Below are 15,600 nucleotides of genomic sequence, written 5' to 3'. Positions count from 1 at the left end.
AGAGTCTATATTTTTATGTAGGCTTGCTAAATGTATGTGTAATGTGATGAAATTTCTCAAAATTAGGCATCAAGGATGAGCCTTTACTGTATTCTGGGGAAATGTTTTCTTTGTACACATGTAATGAACTCCTTCCTGACCACAGAAGTAAAACATTAGAGAAGTTTAGAGTAGTGATTACACCTTTATAGGTGTATACTACTATATTGTATAGTATTATATGTGTATACTACTATACTGTATACTACTATACTATATAGTATTTACATTATACCTGTAATATAGTGATTTATACCTGTAAATACTGTATAGATAATCATTTAAAATTGAAAGAATTAAAATATTAACATAATTACAAAAGGAAAGTTATGCCTCCAAAGACTTCAAGCTGAAGTAGAATCAGTGAACTTTCAAGCAGAACTCTATTTTGAATAAGATGGTCAGAAAGAGAGAGAAAAGAACAGCAGCAACAGAAATAAGGTTCAGTCAGTTCAGTTCAGTTGCTCAGCCGTGTCCGACTCTTTGTGACCCCATGAATCGCAGCACTCCAGGCCTCCCTGTCCATCACCAACTCCCGGAGTTCACTCAGACTTACGTCCATCGACCTGTACACTAACCATGAGAAATGTATGCAAAAATGAACATTCTGAATTAGAGTTAGGAAAAAGTACTATGTACTTAGATTTAGAGTATGGTTGCTGCTGCTGCTGCTGCTAAGTCACTTCAGTCGTGTCCAACCCTGCGCGACCCCAGAGACGGCAGCCCACCAGGCTCCCCCGTCCCTGGGATTCTCCAGGCAAGAACACTGGAGTGGGTTGCCATTTCCTTCTCCAATGCATGAAAGTGAAAAGTGAAAGTGAAGTCGCTCAGTTGTGTCTGACTCTTAGCGATCCCATGGACTGCAGCCCACCAGGCTCCTCTGTCCATGGGATTTTCCAGGCAAGAGTACTGGAGTGGGATGCCATTGCCTTCTCCAAAGAGTATGGTTAGATCCAGTTTATTACTCTTCTTAAAATAAAGCAAATATATGCCTACTAGTTGAAGAAGTACAATTATAAAAAGCTATGTGAATCAAATGCCATGAAGTGAGCTTTCAGTTGCTAAGAAGCAGAAAGTGAAAGTCACTCAGTCACATCTGACTCTTTGTGACCCCATGGACTATACAGTCCATGGAATTCTCCAGGCCAGAATACTGGAATGGGTAGCTGTTCCCTTCTCCAGCAGATCTTCCCAACTCAGGGATTGAACCCAGGTCTCCCGTATTGCAGGCACATTCTTTGCCAGCTGAGTCACCAGGGAAGCCCAAGACGACTGCAGTGGGTAGCCTATCCCTTCTCTGGGGGATCTTCCCAACCCAAGAATCAAACCAGGGTCTCCTGCATTGCAGGCGGATTCTTTACCAACTGAGCTATTAGGGAAGCCCTGAAGAACAGTATAATGTTTATAAAGTCAGTTAGGCAATACTTTATAGGAAAGTAATATAATAAAGATGAAAAAAGTTAAATACACAGTTAGATGAAAGGTATGGAATAAAAAGCAAACATGCAGAATGTTTACTTTTCCAAATGTGCTGATGAGTTTTGCATGTTTACTTAATTTTCTACTTTACTTAATTTTTAACACTCGTAGAGAAAAACAGCAAAACCGTTGTTAACTTTGCTTTGTAGTGCGCTTTGAGTCATGAAGTATATGAAGAAATTTCTTTCTAAGTAGTTCTTTCTGCCAATAAATTGTCAAGTGTACCAATACCACTAACTCTAGTAATTTCATAAGCATAAACTTCATACTGTACCCTCAGACACAGACAGAAATATACTGTTGTTTAGTCACTAAGTTCTATCTGACTCTCTTGCGACCCCATGGACTGTAGCCCACCAGGTTCCTCTGTCTATGGGATTTCCCAGGCTAGAATACTGGAGTGGGTTGCCATTTCCTTCTCCAGGGGATCTTCCTGACCCCGGGATCAAACCTGTGTCTCCTGGATAGCAGGCAGATTCTTTACCACTGAGCCACCTGGGAAGTTGAAATATACTGTGCTTCTCCTAAATAGTAAAAGGGTCTTTATGGGAGAATGGCATTGAAACATGTATAATATCATATAAGAAATGAATCGCCAGTCCAGGTTCCATGCAGGATACAGGAATCTTGGGGCTGGTGCACTGGGATGACCCAGAGGGATGGTATGGGGAGGGGGGTTCAGGATGGGGAACACATGCACACCCGTGGCAGATGCATGTTGATGTATGGCAAAACCAATACAATATTGTAAAGTAAAAAAATAATAATAATGAAAATTTTAAAAATAAAAAAAAAAACATAAAAAAAAGAAAAATATTAAACATTTTTTGTCCAAAACTAGGCAATGGCAACCCACTCCAGTACTCTTGCCTGGAAAATCCCATGGACGAAGGAGCCTGGTGGGCTGCAGTCCATGGGGTCGCTAAGAGTCGGACATGACTGAGCGACTTCACTCTCACTTTTCACTTTCCTGCACTGGAGAAGGAAATGGCAACCCACTCCAGTGTTCTTGCCTGGAGAATCCCAGGGACAGGGGAGCCTCGTGGGCTGACGTCTATGGGGTCACACAGAGTTGGACACGACTGAAGTGACTTAGCAGCAGCAGCAAGAAACAAGACATTTCTTTTAAAAAGCAGGTAGAGGACTTATAAATAATAATAACATAAATACATGAGCATCAGGCACAAAGTTAAAAGAAGAAAATAGCAGTAAAATAAACTAGGAGCAAAGGTTGATTAGACAGGCCAGGGTCTCCAATGAAACCCTGTGAAAGAGATTCTTGGTTATGGCACTAGGAAAAGAGACTAATGAAATGAAAAGGCTCTAAGGAGTTTTAATCATGATTTTGAAGTACTTCCTCTACCTTCTTCAACAAACTTAAAGAGATATAAACTGATAATATTGATTTACATTTTAATGTATTAAAGAAAGAGAGCCTGGCTGACATCAGTTATCTTATGACAATGACCCACTGTATTGCTGGTCTCTATGACATAATCTTCAATGATATTTCATATGATTTTTTTTTAAGATTTTCTATGCATTCTTTTCTTTTATGACTAAGGTGTTGGGAAGGCAGTCATAGACAATGCCCATTTAGGAACAATCTTGGGAATTTAAGCTAATTTTCAATATTCCATACTCTCAATATCATGATCTAATTCACTGTGATCATCTGTTGTATTTCACTTATCACAAGAGTATAAGGGTAATGCAATAAGATCACAAGGTTACTGCATTTACCAAAAAAAAAAAGCATGTATTCATAATTAAAGGATAGGTTTTACTGTTTTGAACAAACACATTCAGTGGTGGCTCATTTTGGTGATATTCATTTGTGGAGTAAATGGAGGAATTATCTAGCTATTTCTTCTTATATCCACTGTATGCCATGGATTATAACTATAGTGTTCACTTGCTAAGTTGTGTCCAACTCTTTGCAATCCTATGAACTGTAGCCTGCCAGGCTCCTCTGTCCATGGGATTTCCCAGGCAAGAATACTGTAGTGGGTTACCATTTCTTTCTCCACGGGGTCTTCCTGACCTAGGGATCAGACCCACATATCTTGGTTGGCAGACAGATTCTTTACCACTGAGCCACCTAGGAAGCCCTCATAACCATAGCAGAGATTCAATAAACTCAACAAACGTCCTTTTTAGTTTCATATGTGCTTTCCCCAACCATATTCAGGAAATTCTATTTAGTGAGAGAATTCAGTAAATGACTTAAAAATATTAATCTGCTATTAGGGCAGATGAATGAATCACTATTTAAAGTAAGAACAACATTTACCAAACAGGAGTTCCAAATGAACCTCAAGGTAAGAAAAGTGCTACTCTACATATATAGTAGGGGTTTCAAAAAATAAACATAATCACAGTTTTAACAACAAGTGGTTTTGCCATTGTACACATTTTAAACTTTATTTTTAAGGCGTAGGGAAAGTTAATATGAATGGATACCAGTGAATGTGTATAGTATATAGACTTGTTGAATATGGTTGCTACTGGCCATATTTACACTTAAGCAGCCAGAACAAATGGACATAGGCTGTAAGTAAATATTAGATCTGGTGTTTTGTTAATTATTATGTTGATTACAAGTTAAAATTATATTTTGGATATGGTGGGTGAGATAAAATATACCTGATACTTGTTTTATTTTTAAAATGTGGCTTCTTGAGAATATCAATGTTATATGTACAGTTTGCATTATATTTCTCTTAACCAAGCTGAAATCAAGATTTCTAGATTTTTCTAGGACACATACTCCACCTAATCCCTTGCCATTGGCTTGATTTCTAAACAGACGGAGCCACATTTCCACCTTTCATTGAGAAGAATCAGGTACTACAATTCTTTTCCGCTGACATTTGCAGGTAAGACAGTCACTGATATAGTGCTGTAAGTCAGAATTCTTTCACCAAGTGACAAAACACAGACCCAGAAGTTCATACTTAATAATCATAGTATTTAAGAAAAATAAAATACATTCTCTAGGAAGTTTTTCTTGATGTATTAAAAATGAATACATTAAAACATGTATAATATCATATAAGAAACGAATCGCCAGTCCAGGTTTGATGCAGGATATAGGATGCTCGGGGCTGGTGCACTGGGATGACCCAGAGGGACGGTATGGGGAGGGAGGTGGGAGTGGGGTTCAGGATGGGGAACACGTGTACACCTGTGGTGGATTCATGTTGATGTATGGCAAAACCAATACAATATTGTAAAGTAAAAAAAAACAATAAATATAGAATTTATAATGTTATCAAGCTTTTTAACAAATTGAAAGTTGTAGAAGAATATTTTGCATAATGCAAATAATTTTCTTCTTTTTCATTTTTAAGCAAGACATTCTCTTTCTTTTGCTAAACTAGTAAGATGGTAGGGCATGGCCCCACCATAGCAGCCTCATTCTCAGTAGTGTGTTCACAGCATCCTCACAGACATCAAGGAACAGATTGTTCATACAGAAAATCAGTAAGGCAACAGAGATACTAAATGACACAACAGAGCAATTAGACTTAATTGATATTTTTAGACCATTACATCCTAAGACAACCAGACTACTATGAATTCGTTTCAAGTGCACATGGAACATTCTAAAGGGTAGACCACAAACTAAGACATATAATAAGCCCAAACAGATGTAACAATTTCTAAAATGCTTAGAAATTAAGCATCTTTTATGACCATAATGGCATGAAACTAGAAATCAACCACAAAAAAGAGAAATGAGAAAAAATGATTACATGGAGACTAAACAACATGCTACTGAGAAAAAAATCTATGATGAAATCAAAGAGGAAATTAAAAATACCTTGAGACTAATGACAATGAAAATATAACCAAACAAAATCTATGAGATGCAGCAACTGCAATCATAAGAGGGATGTTTATAGCAATACAGGTCTTCCTTAAAAATAAGAAAAATCTGAAACAAAGTAACTTATCTAGAACACACTCACACAATATACACAAAAATAAATGCAAAATGGCCTTAAAAACCTAATATAAGAAACACCACCGTAAAACTCCTAGAAAAGGACCTAGGCAAAATATTCTCTGACATAAATAGTAGCAACGTTTTCTTAGGTTAGTGTCCCAGGGCAATAGAAGTAAAAGCAAAAACAAACAGGTAGGACCTAGTAAAACTCATAAGCTTTTGCATAGCAAAGGAAACTATAAACAAAACCTAAAAAGGACTTACAGACTGGGAAAAATTATTCACAAACAATCAAACTCAAAAGGGTTTAGTCTCCAAGAGATACAAACAAGTGACACAGCTCAATATCAAAACAACAACAACCCAATCAAAAAATGGGCCAAAGACCTAAGTAGACATTTCTCCAAAGAAGACATACAGATGACTAACAGGCATGTGAAAAAAACGTTCAACATTGCTAATTATCGGAGAAATGCAAATCAAAACTGCAGTGAGGTATCACTTCACACCAGTCAGAATGACCATCATCAAAGCATCTACAAATAATAAATTCTGGAGAGGATGTGGAGGAAAAGGAACCCTTCTATACTGTTGATGAGAATGTAAACTGGTACAGCAGTTATGGAAAACAGAATGGAGGTTCCTTAAAAAATAGAGTTGCCAGCAATCTTACTCCTGAACATATACCCAGAAAAGACAAAAACTCTAAATAGAAAAGGTATATGCACCCCAATTTCTGAGCAGCACTATTTATAACAGGCAAGATATGCAAGCAACCTAAATGCCCATTAACAGATGAATGGATAAAGAAGACCTGGTATATATATACAATGGACCATTACTCAAGACATAAAAAGAATGAAACAATGCCATTTACAGCAACATGGATGAATCTACTGATTACCATATTAAGTGAAGTAAGTCAGAGAAAGACAAATATCATATGATATCACTTACATGTAGAATCTTTAAAAATGGTACAAATAAACTCATTTACAAAACAGAAACAGTTTCACAGACATAGAAAATCAACTGACAGTTGCCAAAGGTGAAAGTGGAAGAGGGATAAACTAGGAGTCTGGAATTAAGAGAGACATACTGCTCTATATAAAATAAACAACAAGGTCCTAGTGTAAACCACAGGAACTATACTCCATACCTTGTAATAATGGAAAAGAATCTGAAAAAGAATGTGAAACTCTTTTGCAACCTCATGGATTGTAGTGCTCTGTCCAGGGAATTCTTCAGGCAAGAATACTGGAATGGATTGCCATTTCCTCCACCAGGGGATCTTCCCAACACAGGGATCAAACCCAGGTCTCCTGTACTGCAGGCAGATTTTTTACCACCTGAGCCACAAGGGAATCCCAGTCACATAAATATTTAATCTATAGAAGAAAGTAGCTCTGAAAATGCCTTCAATATAACTGCTCCATAGTAATTTTGAAACAAAAATTATTTTCAGAAGAGTTTGAAAACAAAGGTAAAAATAGTTCATACTCAGGTATTGAGCCCCGGTGTATCATAACATGGGCTTCCCTGGTGGCTCAGACAGTAAAGAATCTGCCTGCAATGCAGGAGACTTGGGTTCGATCCCTGGGTTGGGAAGATGCCCTGGAGAAAGGAATAGCTACCCACTACAGTATTTTTGCCTGAAAGAATTCCATGGACAGAGGATCACAAGAACTTTTTTCTAGGGAATTAAGCAAGAATTCTAACAAGATTATATCCATATTTTCTAATTTAAAGCAATAATATAAATTTTAAAATAAGAAAAAAAAAAGAATCTCCAGAATGAAGTTGAGGTTCCCAAATGAAGCTCTTTCTTATCTGTGTTTAGGTCATTTTACGCTGTGTTTGGAGCCGAAATTAATCTAAAAGGAATCCCTGTGTATAGATTTGTTCTTCCATCCAGGATTTTTGCATCTCCACTTCAAAATCCAGACAACCATTGTTTCTGCACAGAAAAAATTATCTCCAAGGGTTGCACCTTATATGGTGTGCTAGATATTAGCAAATGCAAAGAAGGTATGCAAAAGTTCTCATGTCACAATTCATGGCCTAATCTGCAATATTCTTTAAAATGTAAACTTCACTCAGGATTCCTTTTCTACAAGAAATCTAAAGTGAGAAAGCAGTAAGGGCAGAAAGTAAGGGTAATAGTAGGATTTTGTTTTCATTTTTGTCCCACTTTCAAGGCCCCAGTTGTTTCAGTGTTGCAAAATTTCATTTAGATAAAACCACACTGATACTTCCCTGAGCTACTTTGGAAAATGTCTCTTTAGGTCCTCTGCTCATTTTTTAATTGCGTCATTTTTTCAGTTGTGTGAATTCCTTGTATATTTTGGATGTTAGTCATGTGTTTTGTGAATATTTTCTCCCACTCCATAGGCAGCCTTTCATTTTTGATGTTTCCTTTTCTGTGCAGAATCTCTGCTCCTTCTAGATATAGAACAAAATGAAAATAATTCCCAGAATACCCTGAGCATCCCAACTTATCTATCTGACATTTTTCTAACTTTTTTACCCTAGGAAATGGTAAATAAAAGTAAGCATATTTCAAGATGTCTCTGAAACAAAAGTTGATTCAATCAATAAATTGGGAGTCTCTCTCATTTTGCTCATCTTCTTCATGTCAGAGTAGGTGAGAATAAAGAAAGAAAAGCCTAGTAGGTGATAATAAAGAAAGAAAAGCCTCTTAAATAAATTCTCAAAGACATATTACTTCCTGAAACATGAAGGTATATGGTTGTATTAATAACTATGTGTTCAGTAGCTAAGCTTTATATACTGAAAATAAACACTTAAGGGATGCACAATAGAAGTTTATGTTTTATTTCTGATCAAAAGTGATCAGATGTGATACTTTTCCCTCACCCTTATCCCTCAATTTCTATTCAAAGCAACTCTATGTTTCTTTTTCTTTTTTTTTAAGTTAAAACGCTTTATTTTCAAGGGAATCTTTTCTGAGTGCTATGTGAAATGAGGAAAACAATTTATCCCAAATGTTTCTTAAACACTGTTTTCAGGAAAACCTGTGTACGTTTCACTTCCTCATTTTCTACGTGCAAGTCCTGAAATTGCAGAACTTATTGAAGGCTTAAGTCCAAATGAAGAGGAACATAGCACATACTTAGATGTTGAACCTGTAAGCAAATATATTATTGATCTGATTGGTTTAGTACTTTTTACTGAAAGAAAAAGTCTCTTCTTTCTGTTAATCACATTTATGATCATATTTATTACATCACAATCTAGATAAATTAATTTTTTAGTGAATTATAGTTGATTTACAATGCTGTATAATTGCAGATGTATAGCAAAGTGGTTTAGTCATATTTTTATATATATGTATATATACATATACATATATATATATATATTTCAGATGCTTTTCCCTTATTAAAAAATACTGAGTGTAGTTCCCTGTGGTATATGGTAGATTCTTGTTGGTTATCTAGTCTACATAGAGTGATGTGTGTATATTTACTTACTTTTACTTCAAGGAAAATAATGTTGGTTGTTTTCCTATTGTTGCTTATGAAATACCAAAGTAATTCTATTTTACTTTTTCAACATATAAAGTTTTATAAGCATTTTTAATTGTTCATAATTCATGAATAGAAATGATGGATATGATTCTAATTGAATTAAAACAATTTAGTATAAATTACAATTTTATGCTCATTTTATATTTATCTGTGAATATTGCTTATATGAAGGGACACTGTAGATTACAAGGAACTAAAAGATTTTATGGGTATATGTACATTTAAAGCAAGATATACTTAGTATCAAGAAAAATCTATTAAGTTTCCTGTACTGTAACAGTTTCAACTTTTAATTTATTTCAAATATTCTTTTCAAAAGTTAAATGGCATGCCAGAATTTTAGTAGCCGCATTTCATTTTAAATAATACTAGAAGTAATGCTATAATTATACTGATGATACATAGGTTCCGACTGAATATATTTTTGACCATATATAGTTGAGGATTTAAACTGACTATATGAGTTCTAGATTTTACTACTATTGTTGATTTCCCAAAACCAATTCAGATAAATATCACAAATCTAACTAAAACCTTGATAGTAGTTTGGGCAAAGAAATTGTGTGTGTGTGTGTGTGTGCGCATATATACACATGTGTGTATACACTCGTGCATATACACATAAAATGTAATTATGAAGTTTTATGTACATAATATTTAATATGCTCAATTAATAAATAAATTTCATAACTTTTAAGTACTACAGTTTCACCTTAGTTTCTATAACAATAACCTTTTGGATATTATAAATGAATTATTTAAAATAAGTTGGTGATTATTTTAGTTTCTTTCTTTTTAGGTAACTGGATTCACTTTACAATTTGCACAACGGATGCAGATCAATATACTAGTTAAGCCAGCAAAAAATATTGTGTGAGTCTCTTAAACAGGTTCATTAAATTTTTAGTATTTTCTTGTCAGAAACTGAGTATATGTATGAAATTAAGTGGAAATAGTACAAAATTAAAACTTCTTTGGCTTAATATCATGAAATAATTACTAAATGCTTATAACTTTTATCTATAATTTAGAATTATATCTAGTACATATTGAAATGGTATTTATACATGTTCTGGAATTAGTATTTGGTGACACTGCTCATTTTGCTAGTAGTCCAAATATTTCCATAACAATTGTTTTTAATATTCAAGTTTACTGGGTATAAATTATCAAAAGGGAAAATATATACTTACAAAAAGTCAATCTAGTTAGAAATCTGTTTTAGAAAGATTTATAAGAATGAAAGATGTCTGAGAAACAGACATATTAAAATTTAAATGATTCATTATAGGGAAAAAAATCAAGAAACAGTAATTTGTATTTTTTTTTAAAGAAAACAGTTTTATTCCTACTTTGAAAAAAATTCCTTGAAAAGAGTTCCTTGAAAAATACAGTAGCACAGTACAATAGCTGGCTTTTTTTTAGAATTTTTAAAAATGTTCAGAAATTTCTGAACACTTAGTTACACTAGCAGTTACTAACATTTGTATTAAATATTTGTATTATATTAGTATATATTTTCATAATTATTTTCAATGTTTATTACAGAGCATTAAAGGATCTGAAGCACAACTATTTGGTGCCTATTCTTTGGCTTAATGAGGTTAGTATTTTTATCTATTAGTCACTAAAAATGATAAACTTCCTACATAGAAAAAGGTTTCAATGTTAGAAAACAGAATATACATGTATAGAATTTGAAGTTGTATATGTGTCCATTACTTATACAAGTGAGTTTATATATTATTAAATATATAAATATTTTCAGAGAACCAAGCTACACAGAAATATCAAGGTTTACATTAGTTTCCAGTGCTTTTATTTCTGGAAGATGAAGTACTTCCAAAAATTTTAGATTATTTTCATAATACGACTAGAAAACATTTTTCTTGTCATACTGCTTGTGCTAGGAAAGAGGCATGGATATATGTAACTCCAAGAACTCACTGTGAATATTATAGTGCTAATAAAAGCAAGTCAAGCTTATAATGAGCAAGTAAGAATAGGTGTCAGCAGTCTACCCAAGTACCTGACAAGATATTTTTAGTACAAATCATTGAGTCCATTAACCATAGAAGTAGGAAAAGCACTGCAGAAATCTTTAGAGGAAAGAAACTGTTGACCTTTGCCATTTAAGAAACATCCTTTGGAAAACGTAAAGATATTTCCATGAGACTGTTGTATAGATCAATAAAGTCAGTGCATATAACATGTTCAAGGGAGGAAAATTGTATTTCTCTTATTTTATTTTTAATTTTATTTTTTAACTTTATAATATTGTATTGGTTTTGCCATATATCAACATGCCATCTGCCACAGGTATACACGTGTTCCCCATCCTGAACCCTCCTCCCTCCCCATACCATCTTTGATATCCAAAAGGACTTTCATTGGCTTGTCTTATAAAGATAACTAACACAGTGTTTTCATAAAGGACTGATACAAAAGTGGAGAGTTTTGAGTAACTTGTTAAGCTAATGAAATGAAATAATGCTAATAGTTATCTTGATTGCAGACTGCCACCATTGGTGATGAGAAGGCAGAAATGTTCAGAAATCAAGTGACTGGAAAAATAAACCTCCTTGGCCTGATAGAAATGATCTTAATGAGTATTGGTGCAGTGATGTTTATTGCTTTTACAATATCATACTGTGCATGTAGATTGAAGAATGCAAAATAAGTAAGTAAAATATATTACAATATATATATGGCTCTAGTAACATTCATTTATATATTACTTGCTATTTCATCAAAAAGGGGTTACAAGTTAGGCTGTAAATATTTCTGCACATGTCTGGCCAGCTATCATTTCTGATACATCCTTGAAGTTTTGAAGCTTACTTTTTCTTATTTCTAGCTAGTTAATTATATTACAATTACAGCTAATTAACAGATCACTAAGGAAGTTTATGTAAAATTGAAAATGGTGGATATTTGGGGAGACTGGAATTTACAACGGTAAAGAAAATAAAAAGGAAAAATAAATAAGCTAAAAATTAATGAGAAATGAAAACAATAAATGATAGAGATAAAATAAGATAAAATATACCACTTTAAAATGAAAATAGCATATTAATATAAACAGGATTTTTGCATATATACATGCTATCCAAAATCACAATGTGCACCACAAATGTATAATGTGGAAGCCCTAATGAATGATTACATGAGCTTAAATTGAATATAACAGTACAAGAAAACAGAAGACAAACAATGTTCGACACAGTAAAATTAAGAGTTTACAGGAAAAATCAGATAAATACAGACAGATTTGAGTTTTGGCAAAAACTAAAGAGGTGTTTTAAGCCTCTGTGTTTTAGATACTACTGTACATGCCCTCTTGTACATAGAGGAATGAATGCCTGAGTGTATCTTCCATAAGCATTTCTTTAATAATCATACATGGCACAGGTGTGACCCATAGTTTCTATCTGCCATCTTTCCAGGAACATCAAAAATATATACAATCAAAGTAAAAGCAATATATTTGCTAGAAAAAACCATAACTTAAAACAAGTCTTCTTGCTATATACTTCCAATCCAACTGTGGATTTTAAGTTGTCTTACGTAGAAATTCTGGAGCTGCTATTGATAATTACTGAGCTTTTAGTATGTCCATTTTCAAACTGTGATATCAGTCAAAGTGAATGTCAAGAAAAATGAAGTGGAAAATTTGGACCAATATTTTTTTTTGGATTATGAGATTTTGAGTTTGAGCCTAGGAAGGCACCTCAATCTTTCTTTCTGATTTCTGTCACTACTTACTAAAAAGAAGATGGAACAATTCTGCCTACAATCCATTTGATAAGAATGTATTCAAAATGCTAAACTAACACACTAACATCATAACACAAAAAGGATATACTGCATCACCTTTAAGACCTGTCATCAGTCTAATAACAAATGAGTTATGATTAAACAAAGTAATCCAATTTATATAATAAACAAAAAGATCATCCACTGAAAAATTAAAATATAATAAAAGTTTGTTCAAGTGGAAAAACATGTTTTTCAAAATGAAGTGCAGTAGTGGTAAATTTTTTTCTATATTGTTCTCTATTGAAATTACGTGAACAATTTCATCAGTGATTAATGAGCCCTGAACATCAGTTATCATGGTTCTGTACCTGACTATATGAAGGGGAAAGACTGAAAACTTCCCAGAGTTCCTTTCTCACCATGTATTAACATACTGGTTTGCCTTAACATCTGATTGTTACAAGGAAAATTACTGCTCTTTACACAAAGACGTATCTTTTTTTTTTCTTTACAGATAGAGAAGAAAATTTTTCTATGTAGATTAATTTATTTACTAGATTTAGAAGAATCCCAGATAACAGATTTTCTTAAACAAGTATCAGCTTTGAATATCACAATAATTATGCCTTTTGGAAGATTTATAGATAATTGAAAAATAAGGAGATGGATGTACTAGAGGGAATAAAGCAAAGATGGTAGAGTGAAGGTGTGGTTTTACTCAATGGATCACAAAGAGAATAAGCCAACAGTCTTTTCTTAAGTAGTAGTACACACACAACTAAACGGAGGATGGTCTGAAGGGACAGCAAGGAGAGGAAATGCTCATGCAGAGCAGATTTAATGAGTGACCCTCCTTATCTGACTGCGTGCAGCTCTTGCGAGCTGGGAAGGAGCCTTCCATGTTCCCTGGAATGGGAAAATAATTGCTTTATCCATGAAGTGCATCACAGAACTTTTCTCTCCAGCCTGAGAAATTGGGTTAATTACTAGAAAATATGACACCTTCAGTATACAGAATTTAAACATTACCTGTTTAATTTTTTCCATGGCTTTCTGGTAAGTACTTACCCTTCTTTTCCTTTCCAGGAAGCAAATGAGTCGTTATGCACCAGTTACATCAGGACCATTATTAATATCGACCTACAAAATGAAGATTTAATATGCTTTATTTTTGCAAAATATACCTTATAGTTGAAGAACATGTGTCACTCACTTTTTTTTTTTTGCACTGAGAAGTAGCACATTTCAAAGTATTATTAAAATGTCATTAAAATCCATACTTTGAACAACAACAAAAGCATCTTTTAAAATTCAACATGTTCACAATGGAATGGATTTCAGTTTCTACAGATGTGGCTTGGGTACGATCCAGTATTTTTATTTCTCCATGGGATCTTCCCAACCCAGGGATCGAACCCAGGTCTCCTGCATTGCAGGTGGATTCTTTACCAGCTGAGCCACCAGGAAAGCCCAGCTCTTCTGGAAATCTGAGCTAATTTTCATCTTTCTGCTCAGTTGCATACAGTTTATGCTTGGCAACTTCAGAATGCTGTGCTAGTACTAAGAGGTGTAAATGATAATGCAGATATTAATGTGTGGAAGATCATCAAGTATATAATATGCATTCATGGTTATTTGTTGTAATATTTCTTGCTTTCTTAGTCACCTCAGAAAGACTGGTTTCAAACATTAAAAGATGCTGTTCCTCAAAATCCTGTGCTTTGTGCAATTCCTGTTGTGTCACAAAACATTTACTCTAGGTTTCTATCTGATTATTCTATCTGAATTTTTATTTCTTTTTTTTTGTTTGTTTGTTTTTTAAATTTTATTTTATTTTTAAACTTTACATAACTGTATTAGTTTTGCCAAATATCAAGATGAATCCGCCACAGGTATACATGTGTTCCCCATCCTGAACCCTCCTCCCTCCTCCCTCCCCATTCCATCCCTCTGGGTCGTCCCAGTGCACCAGCCCCAAGCATCCAGTATCGTGCATCGAACCTGGACTGGCAACTCGTTTCATACATGATATTTTACATGTTTCAATGCCATTCTCCCAAATCTTCCCACCCTCTCCCTTTCTCACAGAGTCCATAAGACTGTTCTATATATACATCAGTGTCTCTTTTGCTGTCTCGTACACAGGGTTATTGTTACCATCTTTCTAAATTCCATATATATGCGTTAGTATACTGTATTGGTGTTTTTCTTTCTGGCTTACTTCACTCTGTATAATAGGTTCCAGTTTCATCCACCTCATTAGAACTGATTCAAATGTATTCTTTTTAATGGCTGAGTAATACTCCATTGTGTATATGTACCACAGCTTTCTTATCCATTCATCTGCTGATGGACATCTAGGTTGCTTCCATGTCCTGGCTATTATAAACAGTGCTGCGATGAACATTGGGGTGCACGTGTCTCTTTCCCTTCTGGTTTCCTCAGTGTGTATGCCCAGCAGTGGGATTCTTTATGAATCTCTATTTCCTTCTGAAATATTATTTCTAAATTCAACCTTAACAAGATTTTTCCTTAGCTAATTTTTGAACCAGTTGGGGGAAAAGGAAATAAAAAGATACTTGGCCATGCTTTAGAGTTGCAGGACTTAAAATCTAGATTATGAAGGATCTTTCCTTTTTATTAGACGACATGTTGGTACGAAACCCTGCTTTCCTCAGGGGTTCACTACTGGTTGTGGAGGACTTGTGGAGGACTTTAGGAGGACCACAAGTCCCCATAGAAAGGAAGATAGACCACATTCTCCTCTGTGTTTTAAACATAGGTTTATAGCATAAACTGTTGGTAACTACTTTGCTTGGA

General features: G+C 34.4%; 1 protein-coding gene across 3 annotated transcripts in view; it reads left to right on the top strand.

Moving 5' to 3' along the window:
• LOC102394843 (platelet glycoprotein 4) overlaps positions 1 to 14,492 on the top strand; it is a 43,824-nt gene extending 29,332 nt beyond the window's left edge. For all 3 annotated transcript variants that reach the window (XM_006049692.4, XM_006049693.4, XM_025291057.3), the window contains exons 8-14: positions 4,328 to 4,397; positions 7,311 to 7,498; positions 8,500 to 8,618; positions 9,821 to 9,894; positions 10,570 to 10,624; positions 11,537 to 11,701; positions 13,867 to 14,492. In XM_006049692.4, the coding sequence (XP_006049754.3) occupies positions 4,328 to 4,397; positions 7,311 to 7,498; positions 8,500 to 8,618; positions 9,821 to 9,894; positions 10,570 to 10,624; positions 11,537 to 11,701 (671 nt within the window). In that variant the 3' untranslated portion in view covers positions 13,867 to 14,492. The remainder of the gene's footprint in view (positions 1 to 4,327; positions 4,398 to 7,310; positions 7,499 to 8,499; positions 8,619 to 9,820; positions 9,895 to 10,569; positions 10,625 to 11,536; positions 11,702 to 13,866) is intronic.
• Positions 14,493 to 15,600: the final 1,108 nt, after the last annotated feature.

Source organism: Bubalus bubalis, chromosome 8, assembly GCF_019923935.1.
Source record: "Bubalus bubalis isolate 160015118507 breed Murrah chromosome 8, NDDB_SH_1, whole genome shotgun sequence".
NCBI classification, from domain to species: domain Eukaryota; kingdom Metazoa; phylum Chordata; class Mammalia; order Artiodactyla; family Bovidae; genus Bubalus; species Bubalus bubalis.
Note: the sequence above shows the minus strand (reverse complement) of the source record. Positions and strands in the feature narration are given on the sequence as shown.